Source organism: Phalacrocorax aristotelis, chromosome 1 (genome assembly GCF_949628215.1).
Source record: "Phalacrocorax aristotelis chromosome 1, bGulAri2.1, whole genome shotgun sequence".
In the NCBI taxonomy this organism is placed as follows: Eukaryota; Metazoa; Chordata; class Aves; order Suliformes; family Phalacrocoracidae; genus Phalacrocorax; species Phalacrocorax aristotelis.
The window spans coordinates 167,313,492-167,326,156 of record NC_134276.1 but is presented as its reverse complement, the minus strand read 5'-3'; the positions used below and the strand labels follow the sequence as shown (position 1 = coordinate 167,326,156).

Below are 12,665 nucleotides of genomic sequence, written 5' to 3'. Positions count from 1 at the left end.
TTTTAGTGGGTGCTTAGACATCTAGTGAACATACTGATGCTTACACTTCTAAATTTAAGTCCCTCAACCTCAAAACTGCACCTCCCATTTTATGCTACTTCATAATGTCTAAACAGAGCTTGTTTCATTATAAGATCTCCAGTGAAAATTTGCAATACAAGTAGCACAACCTAGGAATATTTAAGGATAATCAGTATAATTGTTGGAAATGCATTTATTTGATATTGAATCAATTTACATATTTTACTCTATTTTCAAAATTTATGAACATTGAGTAGCTGTATAAACTTTACTTTTTAACGGCAAATGATGATGTAATAAAAATCTCTTTTCAAAGCTGCTCCTAATTCAGGACCTGGATCATTTTCTGCAAGAGATGGACACTTTACTTCTGTTTTTGACACAGAGATTGTTCAACGCATAGCAGAAATGCATTCCTTTCTTAAAAAACATTTGTTTGAATATTCAAGGTGTTGTCTCGAGAATTTCCCAGCAGAGCTACATGGTACAGAATTGCCACCTGGTAGGTCAGCTGATTCTTCAAAGGTACTTATTTTCTTTCTGATGATTCAAAAATATGTATTATACTTGCATTTTGCTCAGATTCTTGCTAGTTCCAATGATGATATATCTGAGAGTACTATAGAAGAATGAAATTCATTATGCAGGGGATCAGTGCCAAACTAAAATCCTGTGCAAGCAGTGATGGGCATAGTTAACAAATGCAAATATTCTTCTGTTATTCATTCCTGCAAAAATTATCTCTATCCCATGCCCAGAGTATTTAGACCTTAGAAGATAAAGCAGAATGATATTTAGGAAGATTTCATTGTTAGTTAATTAAGTTGGCTGTGTTATTTGGTAGGACTGAGGCTTTTAATCTTGTAGATCTCCGTGTTTCACACCAAAAATGTCCTGATGTTTGCTTTGTAATTTGTATGTAGAAGCCTCTATATTGTTAATTTAGTCCATAATAAAACCATGATCTTCAAAAATATATAATTTACTTTTTCTCAAAATTTGTTGAAGGCCTTGTGTGCCATTTTTTTTTTGCTGATTATCAGCTGGCTAGAAAATCAATCTTTTCAGATCCCTGGCTTGTGAACAGACTGTTTGAGCTTTCAAGTGTAGGCAGCTCAGACTATATTACTCAGAAATCTTGAATTGATATTCTGGAGTCTATGCTGACCATGGCATATGTATTGAATATTGAGTAGTAACAGCCTTTGAAGATGCAATGTAAAAATAATTGTCTTCAGAGTTTCTCCATCCCACTTCTCACATTAATAATTATCCTAATACTAAAAAATTAAAATGACAGGGTACTCTGTGGTTTATTTTTCACCTATTATGTTCAGTATTAGATGGAGATGGAAGCCTTGAGGAGTGAGAATGAGAATCTGATAAAAATGAATTAAAATACTTTTGTGAAAGTAGCTCTTCTTGAGTTGGTGAACTTTCTGCGGTGTTGGACAGCATATCATTACTCATTTCCCAACAAAGAGCTGACTGTGCCACTGAATAAATTGTAAATATATGGTATGTGACATTTATAACAGCCATTGTATATCAAAAATTATTTTACTCTGTCTGCTCTTCTTTTGACATAATTAGTATTACACTGTCCTAGAATAATAAGCTTCAGAGCTCACTGTCATGTTCGTGACAGGTGCAAGCTGCAAAATCATGTGTTAGCTTCACTGTTGTAGACAGCTAACAAGCATAAAGCTCTTATTTTTTTTAATTCTAAGCTTCATTGATCTTTATCACAACATTTTTAGAAGCTTTAACTATTCAGAAGGCTGTGGAAGTTATTTTTTAAAATGTTACTCTAATTTGGTATGGGGATTTTTAACAGTACAAATAGATATAATTTTTGAAGGAATGATTTTTATGTACAAGGTTATTTCACTTACATGTGTCTTTGTAATTCTATTTTTGACTCTTCAATTTTTTTTTTCAGCTCTGCCGAACAAAGCAGCCAAATTACATTTAGAAGGCTATAATTAAAATTATGTGCCCTGTTACATTTGGCATGCTTGTTTTTTATTCCATTCCATGATAGTATGTAGGATTGCAAACACTTAACTAAGGCAGTTTGTTATTTTCAGGCTTCTGAGAAAGTTGAAGAGCTAAATATTTATGTACATAATTCAGCAACCTTCCAGTTTGACAAGAGCAGTTGTAATATCCTTCCTCAAAAAGATCAATATGATGTAAATAACAAAAGATGCAGTTCAGTGAAACAGGAAACACCACATGTTTTAGAAAGAAATACATATCATAAAATGGACTTTTAAGAGCTCTAGTTCAGGGGCATGGCATAAATTAGGTTGCTCCCATCTCCATATATGTGTTATCTCACAATTTTGTTCACTCTCTATGCTAGCAGGATAGGGGGTGATTCATTGCCAAGACTAAGGTCTAGGATCCTGAATGTAGAAGATCGTTGTAGTAGGTGGGTGATCCACGCACACCTCATGGCATACCATGGGTTATGGCCACTGCTACCACTGCCTCAGTCTTTAGAGCCTATGAGGCATGAATCATCCCCAGGTAATTCTCCCATGCCATACTGAAGGCATATCCATATGCTTGCATGCATGACTTCAGCATGTGTAACTTCATCTTTATCTTCACTTCTACTGTATTTTGATGTGGGATAGGAACTGGCTTTATGAAGTAGGATTATGTCACTGTGAAAAATCCATCTTCTGCTCACCTGGATTTACTGCCCTGTATCGGTCCTGAGCTGTATTTTCTGAAGTGGGTAAAATTGTCCAGTTTTTTTCAGTGATGAACATTCAAAATTAAAAATGGGCTAACTGCCCAGGCAGCTGTTTTCAGTGTCCATATTTTGGAATCAATGATGGAGACACTAACAACTTATTCAAATAGCTTCAGCACTCCCCCAAAATGTCACTGTTTGGCCTCCTCTGGTCTTTGCAGATCTGCGTAACACTTTAAAAAGTAGAAATGGTATGGCACTGTTCAGCCATTGAATAAAATATTCCACAATTTTAAAAAAGGCTTTTATTCATGAATGAATGCCGGTTGACAGTATTCCTTCATTGCTTCCCTGGAAAATGATGGCCAAACTCTAACTATGTGGTGAATACCCGCTAATGTTCTCTCTATATTTTAGTAAATATTGCATATGACAATTCCTCACAAATTGAGTGACTGAATTTTCAGTAGGTATCACCCTTTGTTAGTTGCACAGCTAATGAGAAAACAAATAGGTAAACACAAATAAAGCATTAGTCTAGCATTCAGATTACTATTTTAATTATCAATATGTATAGCAGATAGAATACTTTTCCAGCACTACATTTTGTACGGTCAGTATGTCAAATAATATCTTTTAGCAAAAACCATACCGCCACAAGGAAGATAAGTCAAATGTAACAATCATTGTTACTGCAGGTGTCTCTAAGTCAGCCCAGAGGTCCTTTGCATTACCTTTAGAAATGTCTCATCATGTGAACTTTGAAAAGCCTTAACTTGGTAAAATGGACACCTTTTAAAATTACCCATTTATCTAAAGAAGCATAATTTTTGTGCAGGAGTGAAAGTCATACCAATTCTAGTAGGCACTCGATTGTAACAGATTTTGCATGTTACACTAGAAAAATAAAATTTACAGTTTTCTTTTGTGTTTCAGATGTCTCTTGAAATTACTGGAATTACATCAAAGATGTCACTCGTGAGAACAGCTTCTCCAGTTTCTGTCATTGCAGAAGCAGACAGCCAGACAGAGAGTAGGGCAGCAAATGCTTCAAATAAGGAAATTAACATTCAGTGGTACATTCCTTCTCTGGCAAAGCAATCAAACCATACAGAGACTAAGGTAAAACTACAATAAAGCAATTCCATCGGTATTGGAACACATTAAGTCTCATTTCCAATGAATATTTGTGTTATGACTGATCAGCTTTTTAACTGAGTTATCCATATGCTGATTGGCAAGCTGGGCAGCAGGGAGCTATATATTTACTCTGATGCAAACTTGCTATGCAGGACAAACAGAATGCCCTGACAGTTTTTTGGTGGCAGCCCAAAGAAAGACTTTTTTGACTATGTAGAGCTTCCAGGCCATGTTGTGTTCATGCCTTTTGCAGGTCCTTGATGTCTTCCAGACCTCCACTCTGTTAAGCTTGGTTAGAGCTGACCGATACGTTCAAACAATACTATTTGGTGGGAGGCTGGCGGAAAAGCAAAGATACACGTATACAGGGATTTTGTAAACCTCATTTCCCTAAGAAATCAGACTAAACATGAAAGATGAGAGAGGTTGGAGGGTTGCAGGAAAGCAAGAGACTAGGACATAGAATTTGTTTTATTTTTAAACAAGGGAACAGGATGTAGGTAAAACTTCTGCTACTGCAGTAGAAATCCGTTATCTCCAAACCTTTTGGCATAACATATCAGTGTCAAATTTTCTACTAGACTCTTTTTATCTCTATTAGTAAGCTGATAGCAGCCCTGTGAAGTTAGTGCATATAATGTACTTTTCAATACAGCTTTGCAGGTTAATTTAGTATGACCTTACAGATCATTAGAGGTCCAAAGACAACTGTTGAAAATTATTAATGTATGAATGCTATATTCTTGACATTCTCCATATAGTCAAAATATTCAGCTACCCCTAAGAAGCATATTTTCAATCATAATAGCAAATCAATTCAGTGAATGATGAGAATATTCTATTTCATTTTCTTGTGCTCTTATATTGATACAGCTTTACTAGATTAGTGAGTTATGTGCCCTTCATGGATATAAAACTAGTAGGATGGCAGCCATGCACAAGGCCATATAGCAAATGTAACTAATTACACAGGGCCTTTAGAAATTCAGTAAAAGCTCACTGTTCAGCCTACCTGAAGTTGGAACTTTGGACATAAGCATGAGTGGGATTGATTGACCAGGATCAGGACAAGCCTGCGATTTTGATGGTGACCTATAGGGTATAATTAATTTTCAAACCTCTGTAAATTATATCCATCATTAAATTGCTTTAATATGTATGAAAACTGAGTATAGAACAAATTCATACAAGGCCACACTCCCCCCTTTCTTGAAAGTCAGTCATCAGTTTTCAAAGTCCTGTCTTCATCAGTACATTGTATTAGATAGTTATTATAATCTAGTATCACTGAAATAGCTCAGGTCTACTATACCGTACTGTGTTACAGCTTACCTATTCCATCCCTTTTACAGGTTTTGCTGCTTTATGCTTACAATACAAAGCCTGTCAAGATTAGCAACATCAAGATTTTCAGTTCAGTGTCTATGTTTTCAGGCCACTTGTGGATTCCATTGGATAGGTAAATAAGCACTGACTTTATCCTTTTATTTCATGCTGTATTAAAGATCAGTCAACCATTTAGGATGAGAGAACACAAAGTACAAAATATCAAAGAGCTGTAAGTCTTTAAAAGCATTCATTTTCACTTTTCAGATATTTTTTCACTATAAAAACTGTAAGATGTTGTACACAGCATTAAACTCATTCAAACATGCCTTTTCAGTACCTTAGCATTTTAGTTTTGATTCTTAAAGAAGTGAGTAAGTCATGCTAATTTTATTACACTGGCATCCAACGTAAGAAAACAGTAGCAAATCTCAGAAGCGGTCCCAGCAGTTATTCCCATTCTCTCACTGAATCAGCTACTTTCTCCATCCCATATTACAAGTCTGAGCATGGAAGAATTTTTCTCAGTTGTAGCCCCAGACTTAGCCCTTCATTTTAGATCCTATGGTGTTTTTCATTATTTCTTCCTTGTCATTCATCTGACCCCAGAATTTTTGGAACTGCTGTGCAGGTGGAGGGGAAGCAATAATGGGCCGAGAAGAGTTGCAGCTCCTGCCACGTAGCTTGTCAGCCCACCTTGTGCTGGTTGGATGAGAAAAACTTTTCTTAGAGAGGAATACTTAAAATATTTCTCACCATTTTTAATGCAAGAAGCTAATGCATTCCATAATTCCACTTTCTTTAATGGACAACTCTGTAAAATTATGAGATCAGTCTTGAAATGAAAGAAAATACAGAACCTAATCAATATGTAATAAGAGCTAGGTCAGTTTAATTATAACACGGAAACAACAAATATTGTTGTTTTATAACATCAACAATGAAAAATCTTGTGTTCTTTCAGAATTCTTTCTTTACGGGAGAAATTATCTAGTCTGAAGCAGCAAATTGAAATGTTGATGCAAAGTTCTAAAAGCTTGTCTTCAGCTTCAGAACCTACAAGTTTTCTTGAGCAAAGTGAAACCTTGAAAATAACGCCTTTAAAAAAACCCAAAATGAATGCTGCAGAAGTGCAACTTGATGAAAAAACAGAAGTAAGTGAGAACAGAGAGCAGCTCTTAAATATGTCTGACAGTCTTTTATTTAAAATGTCTGTTTTGGGGAAATAAATGACAGGTAACTTGGAAGGCAGACATAAAAGATTAAAATTCCCTCACCCCTTTCAAGAAATGTTGAGACATTTTTCACTTTTCATTTAATATTTAACTTTTTCTTTGCCTTATATATTGCTTGTCACTTTACAAAAATACCAAGCATCTTCAGCCTTCCACCTGAAAATAAAGGCTGCATCTTCAGGTACATAGATTTGAAAATTGGTGCCTAATTTATAGTAATCTACATCTGAAAATACTTGGCATAGTGTTAAATTAGCATGGCAATCAACCCAAAAGTGCTTTTTAAAAATCAGTTACACATCGTCAATGCAAAATGGGCAGTGATGGCTTCTGAAATAAGGACCTTCTAATAATGTTATTGAGAAAGGACTAAAACTGGCAGTGAATTTATTTTCATTTTCTCTGTGCCACCGTCCTCTATTCTTTTTATTAGCAAGACTGAATATGGTCTGCAACCAAATTACTCCCCCCACATACACACACAAAAGAGGTAATTTCAGATTTTTCCATGTGGTCTGTTTGAGATAATGTCATTGGAATAGAATGTTGCCAACCACATAACTGCTGCTTGATAAATGCCAAGGCAAAATAGACGTTTATTTTCAAAGTGGGAGACATTTATCATGTGACAGGATTCTCTTTATATCTATTATATGGAATGATTAATGATGTAGAGGCTGTCATTTTGTCTGATGGATGCTGTGAAACAGTGACAATTGTGCACTGTGCCTTTATTACGAGGCTGTATTTTGACCCGCTTGGAGAACAAATGATGTTTTGGCCAATCCCGGTGCATTCAGGAGGTTAGACAGAGCTGTCCTTTAGTGGGTGTTTCTGATTACCTGAAGGGTTCTGCTCGAACTTTCATTAATATATGTCAGTAACTGGAAAAACAATATTTAGAATACTAAGATTAACATGCCATGCATTATACATGTATAAATATCATCTTGTCAGACTGTTTGTTTAGAATGTCTTCAGTAAACACATAGCAAAAGTATACTCGCTCACTGGATTAAATACCTGAGCCGGGGGCAATTTTGCCTCAGTAGAAACTGCAAGATTTGGGCACTTGTGTTTGTACAGCAAACACAACTATTTGTGTTGCAGAAAATTTATATTCATCAGCTAAGGTTTATTTTGCTGTGAACTCAACTAGAATAACCTGAAACTTGGTTGTTCAGAAAAATTTTGTAAAGCCAAGCCGTCTGCTAGCTTAACAGAGGAAAATGATAGTACAACATTAGTTTTTTCTTGGTTTATACCATTAGGAAATGGCTAAAGGGTGTTTATCTGAAGTCAAAGCACTGCTGTCTGTTGTTCCAGCCCTGTCCTTGCCATTAACTGAGGTATGCTATTCTCATTCATAGTACAAATCTGTTTTCTAAAATAAAACAGTTGTTCAGTTAAGCTGAAATATGGGTTATACCGCAAAGTATCTTCCCATTTTTTTTCTCATACATTGTTGGGCTTTCTCTTTGGGTTTTATTTTTTCATCTGTACAAATAAAATACAAATGTGCATGATTACAATCTGTGAGTATCTTCATTTTTCGCTAGAATCACCTTTTTATCCATACAAAAATGTATTAAAAATGGCTTCCTCTGGTTTATCCACCATTCTCTGGTCATTTCCACCAATTCCAGGGAATTTCCATGACGCGACTGCCAAATGCAACTTCCTTGCATTCCTCTGTTTTTACAGTTATTCAGGCTTTCCTTCTATTTTCTTTATCTTTCTCTGCCTTGCCCTGAGAGATAGCATGCCTTTTTTTTTTTTTTTTGTCCATGCTGTTGTATTCATCTTGTTACCCAGTTGTAGTCAGCATCCCAGAGGAGACTATGGGAACTGGCCCATCATGGGCAGCAGTACTGCTCAGTGTTCTCAGCCATCCTAGGGCGATCAGGGGAGGACCGCAGCTGCCAGGGCTCAAGGAACTCCAAGGAAGATTTTGGAATCCACCGTAACGTATCAACCCCCCCTACTAATCCTCAAATATCTTGCCTGTAATTGTTCACAATGAAATGATAATGGATAAGGCATCCACTGTACTCTTCTCTTCCAGGCAGGTAGCTCTTCCTACCAGAAGCTAATCCTGAGGTTTATCTGGGAACAGTTTGGCTGGTGGCCTGTTACAGAAGACAGAACTTGTAATGCTGTCCTGCACATCCTGCAGTCTGGTACCTAGGAGTACCTACTTCCCTTTTATACATATTGCACCATTCTTGCCACCCCTCGTTATCCATTCTGAAGGTTTCTCTCAGATGACTCCCAGAGCTTCATATCACTCAATCTGGCTTTATCAATGAATCAAAATACATGGACATTCATTCTGCAAAGCTATACTTCTCACAGTCCCACTGAAATATCTTCCACAGTAGAGAGATTTGCCAGGTACCCAGGGAAAGGCACAGCCAAGCTTTCTTAGAACCACAGGGACCTCCTGGACCTGTTTTAAATTCTTGTGAACCCTCTTCACATTGCCTGCTTCTATTTGTGGGTCTATGATCAAAGTGAGGGAGCAGATTTAGTGGTGTCCTTCCAATAAGGTTATGATGTTAACTGCTCTGGCTAAATGCTACAACAAGCGAAAATGTTTCAACCGGTGGAACAATGGGCTTTTCAACACAGAATTTCAGACAGAGACTTCAAACTAAGATGCTATTTGGGTGAGCACGTGAAGCCTAATCCTTCCAGAGGCTGAGTATCATTCTTCTCTGCAGCCAACAGAAGTTGTAGAGGGCCCAGCACTTAATTGTGCATAGCGTCTTTCTAAGTATTCCAAACTTCCAAGTCGTATGTGTGCATGACCCAGTCTTCTTGGCTAGAGGTGGAAAGCTCAGAGTGGCATCAGGTGTACTGTAGGGTAGTATATTCCCTTTGTTTTCAAGCATGCAGGAGAAGGCAGCAGATACATTGCTTATAATGAGTTTTACATCATTTTCCCCTCCCCACACACTTTTTTGTTGCTTGTCTTCTTGTGAATTAATTGGACGAAGTCAGTGCTAATTTGTGGTATTTGTTTTCTCATTCACTGAGCTGTTACACTTTAACTCCTATCAAGTTTCCAGCTTCTCTTCTTTGATTCTCTTTTTTCTATTCATGTGTCTTACGGTGCTTTTGATTCGGCACTGAATTATATTTCTAAGTGGTGAAAGTGCATTTTTATTGAATTTTTGATTTAAAATACTTGATTCTTCTTCTTTTAACAATAAAAATTTATCAGCTGGCTTGTTTTTAAAGCTATACAATGAATAACTATGTTCTTGAGGGAGATAACAAAGCATAGTGTTTGGGAGTTCCAATCTTAAAAGTACATTTATAAATAAAATAATTGCATTAAAAACTAACCTCCCTAGATACCCTGATCCAAGCTTCTCTTCCTTTAGCTAGTTTTCCTTCTTATCTAAATCAGCTAAATAGTTCTCCATGTCCAGTGGACATACAAACCAGTTTATCATTGCCCTCTTTTTCACCTTTTAGTTAGCTCAATTCTTTCAACTTCTTATCTTCGGAAGAGCCTCCTGCATTACTAATGGCTTTTGCTGCTCTTGTCTGATATCTTCATTTTACCTACAGATGATCAGGATAAACTTTGTGAGCAAGACTGTTCACAGGAATTTCCTCCCCTTAATACTATTTTAGTAGTTTCCTGAAAGAGATGTCATTAACCACAAATTTATATTGAGACAACGAGTATTTCTAACTTATTCATTGGTTGTAGGTCAGAAGTCTGGCTTTAATTTAATTTTATTTGTATAAGTGTAATTTTTGGTACCTATAAGCTTAATAAAGTTATTTATTTGGTATTTTTTTCCTCTTTTTTTTTTTCAGATCCCATTTGATGTTACTTTGCAATCAATAGCAAGTTTGGAAGATATGTTTGATCCTGCCAATGGATGTATAATAACTGAAGAAAGTCTTTTCAATTGGATCATTTCTCTGTTTCACTAAATTCTATTTTTGCAATAATTTAATCAGTTGCTGAATGCTATAGATTTAGACTTAAGCTCTGATATTAATGAAACAACCTCATTAATCACATCAGGATTCAGCTCCTAATGTGTTCTATAATTTTCATTTTTAGCTTATTTCTAATTATTTTAAAAATAATAGTTTTAAAAATTAAAATACGTTTTTAGGAATTAAATGTATTAAAAGTAGTTTCCTAATAAGGGGATTAAAAATTCCAGTTACTCCATCATCTATAATTAAGTGAGTTTGTTGGGGGTTTTCTAGCTTTTCAGTAATTTCTTATTGTTTAGAAAAGCTGGACGGGCCTGTAGCCTTTTAGCATCAGTTAACAGATACTGCTTTTTCCCTGAGGTTTTATTTTCACCAGCAGTTTTTAAATTGTTTTTGCAGTTATCAAAAGTTGGTTTTATTTTTGAGGGTTTTTGGGGGGGGGTTGGATGAAAATCATCACCAAGTTTGTTCTATTACACTCTATTTGGAAACTAGCTTTTCAGACTTTTCGTCTTTTGTTAAAGAAAAACACATCACAGGTGGCTGAAGGTAAAAATGATCTTTCAGATGTCTCCGTAATTTCAAAGCATTTGTCTGGGGGGAAAAAAGCCAGTTCAAAAAATAAAATGGTGCTATATAGAACATTTGTGGTCATAATTCTAAAATGCTAACAAAACCTCTATTTATGTTGTCAATGCTGTAAGTATTATTTTAAAGCGCTGAAGAAACCCTAACGAGTCCTAACAACAGCCACCTGAGGAAATACGCTTGTCCAGTGTTAGAGGTGGGGAATTTGACATAGAAAAGTGAGTGAGTTGAACAAGGCTGCACAGGAGAGTGCAGTTAAAATTCAGGACTGAGAGTTCATGGCCCTTTGGTTTTGCTCACATCACAAGGCCAGGCACTTCTTCCCTAGGTACAATAATTCGTTTGCAAAAAAAAAAAGCCAGAAAACCAGGATGTTTGGGCAGGAGCCCTGTGAGACTTGTCCTATCACTTGCTATGCTCCTCTGTAGCTGTGAAAATTCAGGACTAATAGTTACCATTCCTGGGTTCAGTTTCTGTGAAAAATAAACAACTGGGTTGAAACGCCAGCTCCTTTCGCTTCAGTCAGGCTCTCACTGTGCTGTAGCCCAGTGATAAAGCAATAAAATACTTTGAGCTGTTTGAAAACTGCAGATTTCCCTTGGCTTGTGCTTTTCAGAGAAATATTGCCTGATTTACCAGTGAAGTTTCTTTTACAGATGGAGAAGTAAAAGATTCAGCATAATGAGTATCTTAAATGTGATCAATAACAGAAAGAAATGGAGTTAGGTTTTTTACTATATTTCTTTATTCCTATAAGACAAAGAAGACCGGATGTATTCGTGTTCTGTGTACCTTTAAAAAAGTTGTGCTATTTTTTTGTTTTGTCTAGCCTTTTCTATAATGCCACGAGTAATGGGAAAATTAGAAGGATTATGATACAACGATAAAAAGAAAGTAAAAACTGGGTAATTGATAGGGGAGGTATTTTAAAACTGAGTTAGAACAGTTATGTAACCCAACTGCCTAACAGCCAATTTGGAGGAGCTATTCCTTAGCATGATTCTTTCAATTAGAAGAATTTATTGTTCTGCAGTTCTTCAAAAAGCAGGAAAGATAAAAATTGACATTACTCATTTTTCTTTTACAAGGAACATGTGGAAAATTGCAGCTTTTTCAGAAAAGCTATTTAGTCTTTCCTCATGCTTTGTAAAAAGTAAAAAACCTTCCTTTTTCTTTTTGGGGTCGCCTTGAGGATTATCACAGGACTTTTGTGCGGCTTAATTAATACTGATAAAACACTCTATAGCATCAGGTGAAAATGGAAGTGAAGTTCTATTACAGATGAGGCATTTCTTCAGCATTGCCAGCCTGGACCTTGTTCTAATTCCTATACCTAAATGAGAAATATAAAACAAAATGCTTTACATATGAATTGAAAATAAATTACACTTTCTACGGTATTTTTGTTTCAACATAGATATTATCTTACCATCTCCTTTAACAGACCACAGGAAAAATAATAACACTGAAACATTGACCTCACTGTATCCATAGCAGCAGACTTTACTCTCATAAACAGAGGATTAAGTATTCATTGTAGGCTTCAGAAGAAAACATTGGAGAAAACATTATTCTTTTAGCATATATTTAAACTCTGTAGTTAAAATTGGCTTGGCAAGGAAGTGTGCTGGTTTTGGCTGGGAAAGAGTTAATTTTTTTCATAGTAGCTAGTACGGGGCTGT

General features: G+C 36.0%; 1 protein-coding gene across 1 annotated transcript in view; it reads left to right on the top strand.

The window, feature by feature from the left end:
* The window catches only part of CFAP54 (cilia and flagella associated protein 54), a 118,953-nt gene extending 107,770 nt beyond the window's left edge, over positions 1–11,183 (top strand). Inside the window, 6 exon segments of the mRNA XM_075090088.1 lie at positions 338–546; positions 3,665–3,850; positions 5,221–5,327; positions 6,159–6,348; positions 7,701–7,778; positions 10,264–11,183. Coding sequence (XP_074946189.1) covers positions 338–546; positions 3,665–3,850; positions 5,221–5,327; positions 6,159–6,348; positions 7,701–7,778; positions 10,264–10,383 — 890 coding nt within the window. The 3' untranslated portion in view covers positions 10,384–11,183.
* Positions 11,184–12,665: the final 1,482 nt, after the last annotated feature.